Below are 19,111 nucleotides of genomic sequence, written 5' to 3'. Positions count from 1 at the left end.
GTTTATACCAACATATCAAATTACTTACTTTATCTTGAACAGTAGAAATGTATCTAGATAATTCTTGATCTGATGGAAACTGGTTTACATGTTTAACCATCCATTTGACAACTTTGACATGCCCTTTCCTGAATGCTGCCATCAAACATGATACTTTTCTATTGTCTTGACTATCAATGTCTGCATGGGCAGAAACCAGTAACTGTACAACATCTAAATGGCCACCTGAAATGTATAATATAAATTTTGATTTTATCAATTAACCTAATTTTACTTATCACTCTAAATGGTTACAACTGCAAACTTACTTATCATTTTCTTTATTGTCACAGCTTACAGTTGGCATCTTTTACAGCTGATAACATTGAGTTTGTAGGTAAGGTAATATCTGACTTATGTTTATTTGCTTGCTAGCTGAACCGTGAAGTCATTATAAGGGTTAAGTGAACTACCCTCCTTTAAAAGTAGACTAGTCTGACAGAAAACCAATTTATCTGTCTGTAGGACTAGGCTACATAGTACGCAGGGTTTATACAATGGATGTAAATCAATAAACAAATTTAACAAGATGTAGTGAGCTATTGCCCATGATAATACTTCCTGCTCATTATTGGAGACTGTTTTGTAGTAAATTGGTGAATCAATAAAATTACCACTTGAAGTTGCAGGTAGAATAGAGACAATAGTTATATATGCAGATGACAATAATCTGATAAGATGTTCATAACTATCAACCATTATTTGTACAACTAGGTATTTTAATTTAAAAGCCCTTTTATTCTATAAAGGTTACACAAACATGAATGTGTGCATAAACAAAAGTCAGAATTGTTAGGTGCTGTTAGATATAACTTCACATGAAGATTTTCAATACTCTTCTATAACAAGAAAATAAAGAGAGCTACTAAATGTTTATAAATACTGACCATTACATGCTAACCACAGTGGAGAATTGCCTTTCTTGTTCTTAACATCAACTTGAGCACTTCTGAAATTATATAATGTTTTCAAATGTTTATGGCATTCATCTTAATTTGCCTAAAAAACACAAAAACAAACTTTTAGGCAAATTCACCCTACAATGACGCAATAATAATGTTTTAACTTTTTTTTTTAAGACTATAATCAATTGATTCTAAGTTCCTTCTTATATCATTCAATATGACATACTTTCAAAACCTTAGTATTATAATTTCACTGCAACATAAAGAAACAGCTTACAATAGAATACTTTTTTAAAAGTTTTCCACTCTTGAATGGTGACAAGTAAACAGATATCCAATTACACCTGCTTTTGTGATTTTTTATTTGGTGAGAAATTGTTGCTACACAATCCTGTTATTATATAATCTGCACTTAGCTTTATCTACAGTATAAATCCTTACCTTGACAAGAGTAATTCCACAAATCTATAATGTCCTTTGTCAGCTGCAATGGTTAAAGCTGTATCTCTGGATGAAGGAACAGGAGGGGCATTGACATCGGCTCCCTTGTCTAACAATACACGCCCCACTTCTACATACCCACCTGATGCTGCTTCCATCAATGGGGTCAAACCAGTCTACAATCAACCAGAGAATACTTTATATTTGAACAAATGAATATTTTTAGCAGCATTATCAAAAGCTAATTCCCCCTCAAAATTTTTTGTAATTATAACAAATATAACTTCAGAAGTGTATTGTTTTCCTTTTTTTTCTTCTTCTATAACTGTGAAATTTATCATTTTGTTTTAAGCTTAATTTGACTACTATACAGAAGATGTCTAGGGACAACATCATTTCTAAACCCCTATCAATCGCTGTTTTTCTTTTCAAAATTAATCTTAAGAGAATCGATTTACCTATTCACAACAAAACTAAAGAGTGAATTCATAAACATATATTTGTTTAAAAAAACAATGATGACTTTTTCTTACACCTAATAAAAGTATCCAAGAAAATCACTCACCTTAGCTCTATGTTCAATGTTAGCTTTTCTGTCCACAAGTAGACTCACAACTTCATGACGACCTTGAAAGCATGCTAAAGTCAAAGCTGTGTTTCTATTCGTCTCAATCTGAAAATTGATGGAAGTTACATGTAGGATGGTTTGACAGTACTGGTTTTATTTGTTCTTTAGCACATTTATTTTTGCTTGATTTATGGTATATTATGAAGTCTAGCATTCTTTACATTTTAATGGATGGTGAGGTATAAATTACATTTTCAACAATCCTTTTAAGATCTATTTCTGCATTAGCACTCGTCGTCTTTCATCAATTATTCAACAGAAAATTTTGTAGTACTGCTTTATAGCTTACAGATGATTTTCCATGTGTCATTTAAGATTGTCAGGACAAAATAACATTTGCAGTACATTAGATAAATAGCGTTCAAATTTGATTACCTGTGCATTGATATCACTGCCCATATCAAGTAGAAGTTTCACAGCAGCTGTATGCCCATTCATTGCAGCTAACATTAAAGGTGAAATGCCCAACTTACTACCAGTCCTTTAAAATAGAGTTAAATACTTCAGATTAACTTGAAATATTTATTTTAATTATTTATTTATTTATTCTTAAAGTGTGTCAGGTTGTCCATCTATGTGCAGATATTAAATTTTTGGCATGATATGATTTTTTCATACTAATCTTGGAAAGCATGATCAATTTTTCAGTGGCTGTTTTATGTCGTGTGAATTATGCAGTTATGTCACATTCCAACTGAACAAATATATAATGCAGACAATTTTGCCTCTTGCATCACTTGAAAAGTCAATCGAAAAGAAAATAATGGTGCCAGGGAAAACATTACGTTTTATTATTTTTTTTCAAATTTGTAATTTATATAAAACAATATATGATTTTTGCAAGTCACATAATCAATTGGCCACAAATCTTACCTGGAGTTGATTTCAGCACCATGAGACAGTAAGAGTTTGATAATGTTTACATATCCTCCAGAGGCAGCTAGACTAAGGGGAGTGTAGTCAGATACATTTCTGTGCTCCTTGTTAGCACCACGACTCAAAAGTAACTCCACAACCTAAATAAATAGACCACATTATTTCCTCTTATGAGTAGTTCAAAATTTTACTGATAATTAGGTTGGACTTTGTTTTCAATTATGGAAGGAAACCTATTAATACAAATTCAATCATTCTTTTATTCTGTTCTATTTTTGTTCTAATGGTGCAAAGTTAAGCTAAAGGGTATGAATGCCACATTATTCACTATCCTAAAAACATCCTTTAATAGGTCATTGAAGTAAGGAAATGAACCTACCTGCCATGCCCAAACATGGTCTGTATTACTTTTTAGAATTACATAAATACTTCAATAGCAAAATCTTCCTTATTTTAGCATTTCTAAAATAAGGAATATCCGATTGCATAAATTTCGGTTTAATAACTTGCTCCAGAATATAATGAACAAAAAATTTGACTAGTTATATAATATGAAGTCCATGTTAGTGCATTTACCTCGAATCTTCCTCCTGAACAAGCCAGAGACAATGGTGTATCTTTGGTTCTTTCTGACTGTGCTTCCATGTCAGCACCATGATCCAATAAAATTTCCACCACATCTACATGTCCTGCTGTAGCAGCTAGTATCAATGGTGTAAATCCTAAAAAAGAAATGATAACATGTATTTAACTCTACGAAGACCTTATTTTTCTTATCTTTTATAAATCAGGTTCAATTACATGAAATTCATTTAATATCGATCCAGAACAACTTTATGGTTCTAAAGATGGTGAAGTATATTTACATAACAAAAACAAAGCAAGCAACTTTAAACTGATGTCATACCGCCTACAATGTGCCTACATGGGACTTGTTTTATTGAACAACTAGTTCCTTTAACAAAAGAGAATTCAGAAAAGGTTACTTTTTTACAGCTTTACCTTTCTTGTCTCGATGTTCTATGTCTGCTCCTTTGGACAATAACAAACTGACCAGTTCAGCATGACCTCCATGACAGGCCAGAGTTAAAGCTGTATCATGATTGCTCTCTGTCTGAGAATCTAAGTCTACTGGAGCACAGAGTGGTGATATACTCTGTGGAGAGGCTGGTGAAGGATTAGGTGTCAGCGGAGTGGAAGGTGGAGGAGTTATCGTCTCTAGACCTTGCATGCCTGGTACTGTCTGGTTGTTATACAGATGACGCTTTGGTCGTTGGTTTTTGGGCATGGTTGCTGGTGGTACTGGTGGTGGCTGTTTAATCTGTTGTTGAAGCTGTTGTTGGAGGAGTTGTGCCTGTTGTTGTTGTTGCAGTAACTGTTGTTGCTGTTGTTGAGACAACTGTTGGGGAGATATCAGGTGAGGCTGGATCAAGGGTTGTGGTATAAAAGCCTGGGGCAGTGCTTGAACAGTCTGAGGTTGTTGTTGCAGCTGCTGCTGTATATACGGTTGCAGTTGACTGATTTGTTGGTTTATGGCTTGTTGTTGAACAATTTGCTGCCCTGCAATAGGAATGTGCTGGGATGCTAACTGTTGCTGGGCAGCAAAGTTTGGTTGTGATAACATCTGAAGTAGTTGTTCTTGTTGTTCTGGTGTAAGGGTTAGTTGTGGGAACTGAATAGTCTGAGTTTGTTGTTGTTGAACCTGTATTTGTTGTTGCTGTTGTTGTTGCCTCACTGACAAAGTTTGGATCTGTTGTTTATAAGCAGCAAGGGTCAATGACCCAGGATTTGCAATTTGTGGTATACCTTGGGCAATTGCTGAAAATAAAAATATAAATATAAAAAAAGATCAACACAGTAGTTAAACTTCATATTGTAAAAGCAGAACAAGTTTCAGAAAATATGTTTTAAGTTTAGCTCAAAAACTTGTTACTTATGAAACATAAATGATTCGTTTCCTTCTAATGTCACCCTATATCACTGTGGATTAAACAGTATGACCCTTTTTTTCAACCAAGCTATGGAAATACTTAATTCCTTGAACCTTCTGACCCCCCCCCCCCCTTTTACAATTAATTCTGAAAAGTCCTTAGTGTTTTTGAAGAAAAAACATGATGTTGATGACCAATTTATAATAGTGTATTTTCATATTTTGTTGTTTTTCTTTTCAATTTTTCTAGAAAATGCATTTGTTATCTAGATAATGTGACAAACTTACCATTTTCCTGGTCAGGTGTTAAGATACCATTTACAATTGATGAAGAAGTGGTCACTGTAGAAGTGGTGGAGGTTACAATCTGATTGTTTCTAGATGTCCTGGTTACTTTGTTAACATTACGTTTGGGCGTGTTTCCATTATTTCTTGCCCATAATTCCTTATTATCCATTGCCTGACTTCCTTCCTCTACTTGCTGACTAGATGTCACAGGTATTACCCCGTCATAAGGTATATTTGGAAAGACAATTTGTCCTACTGCAGTTGAACCATCTGTTGTCAAAATATTGCTAATTTGTTTGTCCAAATCATTAGATGGTTCTGGATCTACAGATGATTCAATGCACAGTTCCTCTAAGGTGAGATCATCAGGTGAGGTTAATTCATCTTGTTTACGTTTAACCTGAGCATCCAGTTTGTTTTGTAATGCCTTTGCCCCCTGTTGTAAGACTTGGTGTAACTGCTGTTGTTGTTGTTGCTGCTCCAGCTGATGGTGAGCACTGAGTATCAGTTGAGCTTGAGCCTTCTCTTGTAACTCTTTTTCAACCTTCTGTAACTCTTGTAAAATCTGTTGTTTCCTTAAAATCTGTTCTTCTCTGGTTGATGCGGAATTATCCAGTTCATTGGCCATCACATTATTAATAATAGCCTCTAATCTTTCAGTGGCCTTGACATCAACCGTATGGTCAGACTCCACCATATTCTCTGGTTCTTGTTCTAGATTAGAGGCTACATTTTCTACAGTTGTTGATAATGTAGCTGTCGTGTTAGGTGATGGTTTACTAACTTTTCCTCCACCATTGTTGTTATTATGACTTCTCTTGATGGAATTCTGCATGTTTTTCAGAATTTGTGGTTCATTATTTCTAGCAGCAATATTAAATTCCTTTTCTAGTGGTTTCTTTGATAGATTTTGAGTACCTGTAAAAAGTATTCACAAATCATGTTAGAATCAGTATGCAAAATAAGCGCTTTGAGTTGTTACCTTTAACATTATAAACAGCTGAAAGTTTTGTTATCCAGAAGTAATAAACAAGGGAGCAATTAATTAGAAAAAGGGGGGTTCCTCAATATCATTTTTTAAAGGTTAAGTACAGATGAGTTTTTAAGTTGTTCAGTAGCAAGCGAAGCACTCAACTGATAATCAGTAAGATTTAGTGATTTCAACAGTATCTGGTCATTTCTTTTAATTTTTTTTCATCATTTGGGCTCTGGTGGATGCTTGTCTCATTGGCCATATTACCACACATATCCCCTTAATTCTTATATTGAAAAGGAAATAAAACTTCAGGGTGCGACTTTATAAGTTATTGGAATTAAAAATTGTAATAGAGGGGCTTCATTCTTCTTTAATATTCTTTCTAGTAAATTCTCTCAGATAGATCATATCTATTATTCATTTAAAATTTTCAAATTTATGTACAAGTTTTGTTCTTTTACAAGGGTACTTCAACTATTTCTACATGTATTCATGAAGCTAGTTCAATTTAATGATTTTCAAACCTACAACACACCTCACTAGTTCATCTTAAGGTTATTTCAAATGAATATCCATATCAAATGGTACCAAGGTAAGAGGCCACAAGGGCTATTTATTAATTCACATAATGAAGTCATTTATAACATATTCATTTACCTGGAGGGACAGTGATGAAGTTAGCATTGGCACAAGTTGAAGAATCAGGATTACTTGGTGGTACAATGTTTCCTAAACCTTGTGTTGGTACTCTGGCCTGAAAATACAAAAAATAAATATTTAAGATCAACTTCTAATCTTACTTATTAATAATCAATAATATATCAAACTGTGAATTATTTGTTTTTGAGGGTACAAATTTTTGTGTTTATCAGATTTGTTGATGTACAAAGGTCTGCATACAAGTCTATGAATAAATAATAATGAATCGAATGAAGCTGTTCAACATCTTTGGTGTCAAAACTAAAATTTAATTCCCCTGATCTCATGAATTTTGTTGTTGTTGATTAAAGCATAAATGTACATTAACGTCTAAATAATTTCACTGTATTGGGGGAAGAAACAAGCTTACTTAATGTTTTCTAATTGTTGTTATGTCCAACAGGCCAAAAAGGTTCCTTTGAAATTAGTTTTTTGGTAATCTGAAATATTGGTAAATTCACAGTGCAAGTTTTTCACTAATCTACACTTCACGTTTTGTTTATTTATCAGATTTTACCTCATTAAGATGTGGCTCTGGCAGTAATTCAAGCTCTGGTGATCCATTCATCAGGACTCTGTTAGGGGATTCTTATAACTTACCTCATTAAGATGTGGCTCTGGCAGTAGTTCAAGCTCTGGTGATCCATTCATCAGCACTCTGTTAGGGGGTTCTAATAACTTACCTCATTAAGATGTGGCTCTGGCAGTAGTTCAAGCTCTGGTGACCCATTCATCAGGACTCTGTTAGGGGGTTCTAATAACTTACCCAGTGATATTGTTGGCTTTTTTAAAAACTACCTCTGCCCTTTTTTATTGGGAAAATATGCATCATTTTTATCAAATTGGGAAATTTAAAATAAACCTCAAATTTGACTGAAACTTCAATTTACCGACTCGCTTTCAAGAGTAAACTCTTGCTTTGAAATAAGACCCCTTATAGTCAGTGATTATACATAAATAGATCCTCAAATCTGCACATATAGGCATTTTGGGCATGAAAAATGTTCAAATGACTGTTTTTCTATTGAATTTATGCACAAATACTACTAAGACTGCACTGTTTGGGGAAAAAGTGGTCTTTTGGGGAATAATTTTCAGCCATTTTTTTTTCAAATTGGGATTTTTCTCCAGGGGAAAAAGCCTTTATTCTCCACTAATTTAAGGTAAACAATATCACTGTTACCTCATTAAGATGTGGCTCTGGCAGTAGTTCAAGCTCTGGTGATCCATTCATCAGGACTCTGTTAGGGGGTTCTAATAACTTACCTCATTAAGATGTGGCTCTGGCAGTAGTTCAAGCTCTGGTGATCCATTCATCAGGACTCTGTTAGGGGGTTCTAATAACTTACCTCATTAAGATGTGGCTCTGGCAGTAGTTCAAGCTCTGGTGATCCATTCATCAGGACTCTGTTAGGGGGTTCTAATAACTTACCTCATTAAGATGTGGCTCTGGCAGTAGTTCAAGCTCTGGTGATCCATTCATCAGGACTCTGTTAGGGGGTTCTAATAACTTACCTCATTAAGATGTGGCTCTGGCAGTAGTTCAAGCTCTGGTGATCCATTCATCAGGACTCTGTTAGGGGGTTCTAATAACAGTTTCACAACCTGGGTATGTCCACCTTTAGCAGCTTCTATTATCATGGTTGAGCCATCCTATCAAAGATACATTTTAATTCATTAATAATTCATTATTGTAAGAATTCCAGGACTTTTTCAAGCTGCTAGAACATTTAGATAAGAAATCAGAAATGCCGCAGAAAATGATATCACTACAAGATTCTGTTGAAACTATATATAAATCAAAAGTAAACATTAGTTTTTTTTTATGGCATTTATAAACATTATTAACATCAAACATGTATAGATCTTATCAAACTGAGTATTGAGTCAAACAAAATATAATGACAAAAGAAAACAGCAACATAAAATTGGACCACTAACAATCTTCAATTTTAATGTAAGCGATATGTTAAAGCATCATTGGCAAAAATGTATTCAAATATGAACAGAAATAATAGAATTTTTACCTTGAGTTTATGAATGAAGTCTGCTCCATGTGCTAAAAGCAGTTCTACTACAGCTAAGTGTCCTCCTGCACAGGCCAGTGACAGAACTGTGTGATCATTAGTGGATGTAGCTCTGTTCACATCAGCACCTTAAACACAAATATCATGAGTAAATAACTATGTTCTGTTACGAATAATTAGTTTCAGTAATTATTTAATTCTTTTAAGATATTATGTTCAAGGTATGTTCGTTTCTATTGACTAAAGTTGAGAATTATAGTGCATTATAGTGTGAGAAGTTGCTCTGATACCCATCACCCATGTATTATTGATACAACGTGCCTTCCAACCCCCCAACCCCATACATTTTTTCTGGAATAGCCCTAAGACACTGTGTTATAAACATTGTTATAATATTCGTTCTTATCGACACATATTATATACTCTTTTTTTCCTTCAGAAACAACGACTGTTATATGTCTTCTGCATAAAATAACCATTCCAGAATACTTCTTTCACTAGGATCTGATAATATAAAGGACAACATAATCCATTTAAAGATTTTTTCGTTTAGAATAACATTTGTTTTAAAGTTTCCACATAGTCTCAGATTTATTTTAATGAGATATCAAAATAGAAAGTATACCTTTACTGATAAGAAACTGGACAGTACAGAGATATCCGGCTCTAGCAGCTTTCATCAATGGGGTTCTACCTCCCTCTGATTCATGCTCCTGTCAAGTAATATTTCTAAATGTACTCTTATTATATAGAACAAATAAAGTTTGAAAGAAGAACAGTGTGCAGTAACAAAACTTTAGCAAACTACAGGTTTTTGATATAATGGATTATCCCTTACATACTTTAATAATATCTTGAAATTATCAGACATCACATTTACATGTACCAAATTCATTCACCAGTGTATATTACAAGCCAAATGAAATTAGCACACCATTTATCATAATATTTTAGAAAATCAACATCTAAAGTAGAATTAATTATTAATTTCTTTGGTATTATCAATAAACAAACTTTTCACTAACTGTGGGAATTTCAACCTTAAAATTCAAATTAAGCCCTCTTATTTTAAGTTGTTCTTTTTGCTATTTCCTGCATGAAGTAGCTGTTTTGGCTTATGCCAATACAGTGTACTACTTAATTCTTAAAACTTACCAGTTCAGCTCCATGCTGCAACAAGACTTCAGCAACATCTGTATGTCCATTCTCACAGGCATATGTCAGAGCTGTATCACCTGTTCCTGTCTGGGCATGCACATTGGAACCTGAAAACATAAACATTAATATATATAAAATGTATCAAGTAAAACTTTGACCACTATTTAATTCATATATCAAAATACTATTTTCCTTAACAGTATAATGCGTTGTAACTGAATGATTATCTCCATATGAATATAATCCCTCTGCAATTACCCTTAAATAATCCTTATAGCAAAAAGAAAGTAAACTCAGTAATTACTTAATTATTTTCCTCACTTCAAAACAATCAATTCTTACCAGCTTTTAACAGGTACTTGACAAGTTCAAGATGGCCCTCCTGGGCAGCCTCCATGAGAGGTGTACTACATCCAAGTTCATAGTCAGCTCCTGCTTTGATCAGAAAGTCTGCAACATCCAAGAATCCCCCACAACATGCCAAGGTCAAGGCCGTCTCCTGGGTTTCCTCAGTCTGTGCATTGATGTCAGCACCTGAAAATAATTAAATAACTTATAAAATACATCTTTAAATAAGTAATTGCAATTATTTTGTTTATTTTACACAAAAATAAGATTTATGCCAATTTTCTTTTTGTTCTGTAAACCTCTTTAAGAGTGTACAAACATTAATATCAGCAAAATTATAATCTAATGTTGCCATCTTGGTGATGTATTAGCCAGCAAATAGCTATGCCTTCAGAATTAAAAGGCTGATATAGTTTGCATTTTTGTATTGTCTATATTCCCAAAGTGTAGACTCAAGCCAAAGTAAATGAAAGTGTGGATAAAACAGTTTAAATAGTGTCTAGATGTGCTGACATCATAGTATGGTGTATATCAAGTAAAACAGTTTTGTGGTTAAATCTGAATTTGGAAAAAGATCAGATGCATCCATATGCATCAACCGTTATTGCATTCATGGGATAACTGACTTTCCGATTCTTCTTGTTAAATTGTTGTTTTCTACACTTGTCTTCCAATAAAATTAGCAATACAGAATAGAAATTTCAGTGATATCAACATTTTTAAACATTAAAATGATTTTTTTTTAACTTTTGTGATTCAGATTTATGGATAGCATTGTATATTCTGTATTTCCAATGGTAAAAGGTTAACTAACCATGAGCTAAAAGAAGAGCCACCATTTCTTCATGCCCCTCTCTAGCAGCTTCCATCAGTGGAGTATAACCTTCATCATTGACTTCTTCCAAGTTAGCTCCCCTCTCAATCAACAAACTTGCCAGTTCTACATGACCTCCACATGCTGCTAAGGTCAGTGGGGATTCAAAACTGTCAGCTGGCATGTTCACCTAAAATTTACAGAAAATATTTTAGTGCCATTCTATCTTCTATCAATATGACCTAAATAAGAGACAAAAACTTTTACACATTGATTTCAGTAGCTAAATTGACAAATGTTTTTATCACTTTTTTACACACCAAAAAATGGACATTCAGGTTTGTAGCACTAGTATTCCTATTAAAACAAGTCAAAATATCTAATCACCTGAGCACCACTGTCTAGAAGTAACCTAGCTACTTCTACATGCCCATCCATTGATGCCTCCATCAGAGCTGTATGCATCTCATCTGTCTTATGTTCCTGGTCTGCCCCAGCTTCTAACAAAAATTTAACCATTTCAAGATGTCCTGTAAGAATTAAATACAATCAAGTTATTTTATGCTTTGACAGTATAAAAGAATTCTTTAGTGTGCTAGTTCACAAGATGAAGTCCAAAGGAAGAAATGTTACTCTACCTCGACTTATTTATTTGGTTCCAAGCCAAGCTATTATTGCTAAAATTTCCTATTTAAGTAGTGTAAAATCATGTTGAAAATTCCATGAAGTTCAATTTATAAAACTCATAATACAGGATAATTAAAAAGTTTGTTACATTTAAATAATTTCAATATCTCAATGGATAAATGTTTCTTCACAGTTCAACTGTCATGATCAACTGACCTTTGTAGCAAGCCAGTGTGAGAGCACTTTCTTTGAATTCATTGGAATGGGTGTTAATTCCGGCACCAGCATTAAGTAAGATCCTGGCTACACCAACATGACCCGCACTAGCTGATTCCATCAGAGGTGTATGTCCATTTTCATTATGCTGTTCAACATTTGCACCAGCCTCAATGAGAACCTGTACCACATCTTCATAGCCACCACAGGCAGCATAATGTAATGGTGTGTTTCCTGAATTCAAAGGAATACCATTCAATATAAACAGGTAAATAAAGCACAAATATAGTGCATGTTAAAGTCATGGTCTAACGCTTAATCTCCATTATCATATATAAATCCATATTTATTACACATTAAAGATGTGGTCAATAAAATGGAAACCTTTCATCATAGACTTATTTTAAACGTAGACAAAATGTCAGGATGATTTGCAGACATTTATTTGTTACTGATGGTTGTTAAAACATAATATACAGTTAACTGTCTTCACCTTTTTTGAGTCACTTTTATCTGAAAATCTTAAGTCAGTTTAAGTCTGCAAAATATTGACTATGCACTTTCAAAATGACCTTGAACTTATGCTTTGATTCACTGACTTTGCACACATGTACATGTTTTACAGCTCATTTTAATTAAGTCAAATCAAAGTCAAAGAAACTATATGTTATTTTTAATTTAGTCAAATCAAAGACACTATATGTTATTCTAAACAGTCGATTTGTGTTCTTCAAGATTCATGAATCAAAGCAAATTTTGTGTGTCATTTGAAAGTGGACATGTTTACCATATTTACCCGCTGAAGACTGGGCATTGACATCTGCTCCATGAGAAATCAGCAGTTTTACAATGTCAACATATCCCCCACTGGCAGCCTCCATCAATGGTGTACAATCTCCCTTGATTCCCCTGTCCTCAACATTTGCCTTCATTGCTAGCAGAACCTATTTAATAGAAAGAAATTTATTAAGTTCCAATGTAGAAATGATTTTACATTTTCTTTAATTTTGTTAGTTAAATAAATTTCATTGAAACAAGTATCTAAAAAGGTAGCCAATTATTTGGTGTAAAACTCCAACTTAAATGTGATACATACATTTACATTTACAAAATTTAGTTACATAATTTGTTTACAAAATATATCAAAGTAGTACAATATTTTTCGTCTAGTACATCTGGTTGACATTGACCAAAACTCGTTGAACATGACATTGCTGTTAGTCACTATAAAAATAGGCCCTCAAAGACCCATTGGAGACCATTGGCTATTTTCTGCTCTTAGGTCTGACAAATGAAATAATTCATTTTTAGGAACCTACCTGAGCTAGTTCATAGTATCCAGCTGAACATGCTAGTGAGAGTAAACTTTCTCCTTCCTCTGTGGTTTCATGAACACTGCCACCTTCATGAAGTAGTTTTCTTACAGTAGGAACATCTCCATCACTACATGCTTCTGCTAATGATCTACATCTGAAAAAAATAAATGAATGTTTATAGTGTGCAATGGCAAGGTTAACTTTTGCCATTGTATCTAACTTATTTCCTTTTTGTTTTATTTAACTACAAAATACAGGGTTTGGCAACATGATATGAAGTTGAAGTTTGTAAAACTCACTGTTCTATCATTTTATTTCAGAGTTACAATTTCAATCAAGCTAATATTATCAGAGATCCAACAAGGATCTGTGAAAATATACTGTGACCTACCCTTCAGCACCAGCTATCTGTCCTTGTTGTTCAGCTCTCATTCTGTGCAGAGCTTGTGCAGCTTCATCAAGAGCACAGCTAACAGATGATGTTAACTTCCGTAATACTTCCGGGTCGGTTAATGCTTTTCCATCAGCTGTTGACAACTTTCCTATTCCTGAAATCAAAATTTCAAATATAAGTGAAAAAACATTTTTTCGGCTGATATTTTAATAAACATTTATCCTTTACATTCAATACATAAATTTTGGGTGAAATAAAAATATATAGGTCACTGGTGATTCCAGTTACACCCTCTAAAAAGATAGTGTTAGTTAGGCAGCATTTAATTTTTTTATTATGACAATCCAGAAAAATATTTTCTGTTTACAGAGTTCCCTTCCAGTATTATACCAACCCTTACAAGAACTTCACCCTTTTTTATGTTTGTTTGTTAAATAAACAGACATGTTAAGTTTTAAGATTATTATGTTACATTCAGATTTTGTTAAGAATTTCTTGCACTTAATCTGCCATAGTGGAAACTTCTAATGGAAATTTAGATACGGCCTAAAAAAAAAGATATGTGTTTCCGATAACATCATTTTGAAAAATAGGGTCGGTAGGTCGGAATTCTTTTTTTTTTTTTTTTTTGACATCGTAAATGAAATCCGGAAAATAATCATGGTTTTTCCAAGTCCAGATCTGTAATTAGTTTCAAAAACCGGAAGTGTGCCATTTGCAATGATAAGTTAGGGTCTGGGCTAAAAAACAGGGTCTGTCGGGTTACCGGAAACACAGGTCTTTTTTTTCTCGGCCTAACTGAAGTCTGTAGGGACAATTACCGGTCCTAGTATAATTTCTCTGTAAATTGACCTATTTAATTACTGACAAAGTTTCATGTTGATGAGGCCAGAACAACATACATCTTCAACCAAAACAAACTTAAAGTGGGAAGGAATCAACTCAGGAATCTACTGTTTCTTGCAGCTTATAAAAAGTAAGAGGTAATTATTTTCTTCAATAGCACCAAATAATGTTTTTGAAGCACCTGTTGTGCAAATTTCTTGGATTTTAACCTATCTGGAATACCTTTTGACATTAATAAAATGTTTTACTGGCTTTCTATGCAAGAGGAAGCAAGAGAGAAAAAATATTATGTCATCTATCAGAAGCCTGTGTCAAAAACAGGGTTGGTTGATAATTTTTTTTAAATTTTTTTTGGAAGATCCAATAAAAAAGTTAGGGTCTGGGCTAAAAAAACAGGGTCTGTCGGGTTACCGGAAACACAGGTCTTTTTTTTCTCGGCCTAACTGAAGTCTGTGAATTTAGTTAAAATTAAAATACACATTTGGATTCCACAAAAAATAATCAAGATTGAAAAAAAGTTCTAGAGGGTTTGACCTAGGGTCAGTTGGGTTACTGGAATCATTCCCATTTTTATGTGTCTATCGCTGAATATTCATATAATTTATCTATGGTGTGGTGAGCCTGTTATTGTAGATATACATAATGATGGCCTGATGTTAACATGCTTGTCCTTTTCACTTTTGTAGGTCAGTATCATTAACAACAATACCAAATTTCTTTTTTCATATTTGCACAAAGATGTCATTAAAAAAAATCAGCTCTTTTCATGCTTTCAATAACATATGGTCAATTCGTTGAAAGACCTGTCCTTATTTAGTGAAAACTATCATTCGCATTTACAATAACCTCTTGGATACACTGAGCTTAAACCCTCAAGGTGTATCTAATACATGCAAGTGATTCCTTTACAAGTAAATTTGTTATAATGGTTTGAGTTAAACTGAGTCATAGTGAATTGGAAATAACTGTCTGTAATATTGAAAGATTTACAGCTCAGTTCAGGGACAGACTTAGGGGAGGCCCAGCCCCCCCCTTTTTCTGGAAAAAAAATGGTTGATTATATAGGGAATGACTCAAGCATGGCCCCACTTATGAAAATTTCTGGATCACCACTGCAGTTATGTAATTAAAAAGATTTCTATTGAATATTATGGAACTTACCAGCAGCTTCTAGTAAAGCTTCAAGTCTGGCATGGGTCTCAGGGTCAATGGAAGGAATGTTAGCATTTTCTATGCCTTCAGTTGGTAAAAGGAATTTAGTAGGTTCCAAGTCCTGATCATCATCTATTTCATTGTCCATAATAAAGGACCCAATCTGCAAAAAAAAATGTTATCTATTATAAAATATGTGAAACAAACAATAATGTAACATCAGAACTGATGGAATAAAAAAACATCTGCTGCTTGTTTAATTCTAACCTTTTAGGTCCAAGTTCTAATCAATTCTTGATAGTAATCCTGTTTACTATCCAACAATTTCTTACACTATGTCAATCTAAGGATACTAATCAGAAGTAAATATAGGGCTCACTAGAAGCGAATTCTCTTCTGACAGAAAGAAGTGGCGAGCCCTAAAGAGAAGTGTTTACTTCAGCCACTTGTGGTGTGACAACATCTGCTTCTAACAATATTGCAACTATTACATTTATATCCTTTTACTGTTTTAGGATAAGATGTGAATCCGTACACTTGGACTTGACTTCATAGGGACAATTACCGGTCCTAGTATAATTTCTCTGTAAATTGACCTATTTAATTACTGACAAAGTTTCATGTTGATGAGGCCAGAACAACATACATCTTCAACCAAAACAAACTTAAAGTGGGAAGGAATCAACTCAGGAATCTACTGTTTCTTGCAGCTTATAAAAAGTAAGAGGTAATTCTTTTCTTTAATAGCACCAAATACTGAAGAAAACTAAGAGTGAAGGTTAAAAAATACAGTTGTTTCATATTTGCTGATTAAAAGACTTTTCTGATATTTTGTGTAACATTGAACACTGCCAAGTAACATGTTTGTCCTGTCAACAAAATTTACCTGTTCAGTGATTGATACACACACTAAAAGTTATTTCAAATTTTACATCAGTTTTACTAGTCCAAGATTGCTCTGACGTCCGACAGCTGTTAAGCCAGACAAGCTGGGGCCGTGGGTCATCAGAGCTTGTCCCATTTCAAAAAGTGGATATTTGCCCACCCAAAATAGATGCGCTACTTCCTCGCTTCTGGAGCCGCTTCTGGAGCCGACTGAGGGCCTTGGAATTATATAAATTGGGCATCAATCTCTTCAGTTTTCATTTATCTCATCATTAATGTAAGTTTCACCTACCTGCCAAACCTTTAATTTTCTATATTTTAACATTTTTCACAGAGACATGATTTCTCCATGTTGCCTTTCATTTTCAAAGATTATCACGTGACCACGAGAAAACAGTGCAAATGACCATAATGTAACACCTCGTTCATTTACGCTGTAAGTTTACTAAATGTCCGAGAGCTGCCGATAAACGTATTTACACTTTTGGTATTTAGCTGCATTGTGCCTCCGAATGACCTTATATCACCTCCAAATAACCTTTTGACGTCAAGCAACAATCACTTTTTGGTTGTGACGTCATATGCTTTGAATTATGAAGTCAAAGTTTACGGGAACCTGTGTGATGTTATGTAATGGCGGACAAATTTGCATACAAGTGTAAATACGTCTATTGTTATCGTGGTCGTATCTAAATGCTAGTTACCGATCTCCTGTAAAGGAGGTGAAAAAACGTGGTTGAATTTAGACAATGATTGTTCATGATTACATCTTTCCAAAACAAATGTCAACCAAATATACAGTTGACTTTTGGAAATTACATTTAGTACACATGTACTCGATAATTGGTGGGAAAATCTTGCATGCTTCTAGAAAGGTACAATCCAGTGTTCAACAGCCAACACATTAAAATGATAAAGCTTCAATTCTAATCGACATGATCCATGCGAAAAGTAATTAAATATGGTTGAATTCATTATTATGTAAAACAACTGTTAAGATCATAAAATAAGAGGACTGTGCATGCATGGTGATTTTGGCTTTTTTTTATTTGTAGGGATTATGATTATGAATGGAGGTAAGGATAATGACTTCATTTCAGGGCTTCATTTGTATCTAGTAAGTTACAAAATTGCAATATGTATTGATTTCAATTCAAAAACATATTTCTCGTGGCATAATTTATCCATTTTACTAATATTGAATTTCTTCTCTTGTAATCATGGATTCTAGGGTCACATGTTCCGGATAACCAATGGCTTCCTGTCCCTAAATCTGGTCGCATATTTCAACTAAATTATCAAATGACAACCGTTAATCTTTAATTAGTTCATACGTACATCTGAATTATCATCGTCGTCGCTTGCAGATATATCGGGCCCAAATGTTGACTGAGCTGTAGGCGCATTGTCAGACTTTTCTTCGGAAGATGACCCCGTCTGACTGCCTTGCTCGATTTCAACGGTTCGCATTTCATTGTTTTCTTCTGAATTATCATCTTGATTACCATTCTGCATTTCTGCGGTCAATTCAAACGCAATAACTGGTTATAGTTTATAATTGTAGCACTAATAAAATAAACTCTGCGTTTCATAAACTCATGCTAAGTTGCCACCTTGACCGCCATTACAAATGTACCATGAAAAGCCCCGGATGAACTGATGTGCGCAGGAGCAGACAACTATGACAATGAGCTAAGCTACGTTTCCATTTCGTCACTGTTTTCAACGCATTTTAATTCATTTTTTGTCTCATTTGCTTCTTTGTTCGAATAAAAAAGTATACAGATAACTTAATTATTCATCCATAAATTGTGTAAGTCAAAACTAATCTATTTTTTGGGTTGTTTTTTTTTACTCGCTCGCCCGCTCCTGGAAAAAAAACCAATAAATATTTTGAAGTTAGGCTTATACAATAAAAAAAATCTTTGTCTGCTATTTGAATAAATGGAAACAAAAAATTCTCGACGTACCTGACCCCTACATTAAACAAAAATCAGAGTTGTCTCATCAGTTGAAGGTAAATCCTGAAAAGCGCTTCGGACCCAATAAATTATAAAACGTGTTGTTTTCCATTTTTTACATCACTGGGTCGATACCTCTGCTGGTTTAATTTGTTTATTTATTTTTTTTATCTAAATTCACATTTCGCCTTAATTAGTTCAATTCCCATATCGCCTTAGTATATTTTTTACCTTTTTTACCTGTAATTCACAACTAAGGCCAAATGGGAACACACCCTGCTGGTGGACTATCAGTTCCCGAGGGTATCATCAGCTCAGTAGTCAGTGCTTCGGTACTGACATAATTTAACAAACTTTACTTAAATTGTCTGTTTATAAATTTTTGAAATTATTATAAAACTAAGGTTTCAACTCCCTCAGGCAAAGTTGGCTTTAGACGAATTTGGCTATTTATTTTAGGTATTTTTGACATATAGCTCTTCAACGATTTTCGGTACTTATACATCTTCGGATTTCAAATGTTTGGCTTTGAGCGTTCCTGATGAAGGTAAATCCAGAAAAGCGCTTCGGACGCAATAAATTATA

General features: G+C 33.9%; 1 protein-coding gene across 3 annotated transcripts in view; it reads right to left on the bottom strand.

Annotated features, from left to right (window-relative positions):
* Positions 1-18,221, bottom strand: part of LOC134725956 (ankyrin repeat domain-containing protein 17-like) — a 28,292-nt gene extending 10,071 nt beyond the window's left edge. For 2 of the 3 annotated variants that reach the window (XM_063590286.1, XM_063590285.1), the window contains exons 1-23: positions 17,904-18,221; positions 15,690-15,843; positions 13,680-13,836; positions 13,292-13,442; positions 12,760-12,916; positions 11,973-12,206; positions 11,517-11,659; positions 11,130-11,319; positions 10,310-10,501; positions 9,965-10,074; positions 9,435-9,522; positions 8,810-8,937; positions 8,298-8,435; positions 6,741-6,837; positions 5,108-6,025; positions 3,892-4,707; positions 3,466-3,611; positions 2,887-3,029; positions 2,389-2,494; positions 1,951-2,058; positions 1,386-1,561; positions 927-988; positions 29-225 (exon numbers count right to left, since the gene is read on the bottom strand). In XM_063590286.1, coding sequence (XP_063446356.1) covers positions 29-225; positions 927-988; positions 1,386-1,561; positions 1,951-2,058; positions 2,389-2,494; positions 2,887-3,029; positions 3,466-3,611; positions 3,892-4,707; positions 5,108-6,025; positions 6,741-6,837; positions 8,298-8,435; positions 8,810-8,937; positions 9,435-9,522; positions 9,965-10,074; positions 10,310-10,501; positions 11,130-11,319; positions 11,517-11,659; positions 11,973-12,206; positions 12,760-12,916; positions 13,292-13,442; positions 13,680-13,836; positions 15,690-15,843; positions 17,904-18,080 — 4,788 coding nt within the window. In that variant the 5' untranslated portion in view covers positions 18,081-18,221. The remainder of the gene's footprint in view (positions 1-28; positions 226-926; positions 989-1,385; positions 1,562-1,950; positions 2,059-2,388; positions 2,495-2,886; positions 3,030-3,465; positions 3,612-3,891; positions 4,708-5,107; positions 6,026-6,740; positions 6,838-8,297; positions 8,436-8,809; positions 8,938-9,434; positions 9,523-9,964; positions 10,075-10,309; positions 10,502-11,129; positions 11,320-11,516; positions 11,660-11,972; positions 12,207-12,759; positions 12,917-13,291; positions 13,443-13,679; positions 13,837-15,689; positions 15,844-17,903) is intronic. The other variant, XM_063590287.1, reaches the window with a different exon arrangement.
* Between the last annotated feature and the right edge of the window lie 890 nt (positions 18,222-19,111).

The sequence above is a fragment of the Mytilus trossulus genome, chromosome 7, assembly GCF_036588685.1.
Source record: "Mytilus trossulus isolate FHL-02 chromosome 7, PNRI_Mtr1.1.1.hap1, whole genome shotgun sequence".
Classification (NCBI taxonomy): Eukaryota; Metazoa; Mollusca; class Bivalvia; order Mytilida; family Mytilidae; genus Mytilus; species Mytilus trossulus.
This window is presented reverse-complemented; position numbering and strand designations above follow the sequence as displayed.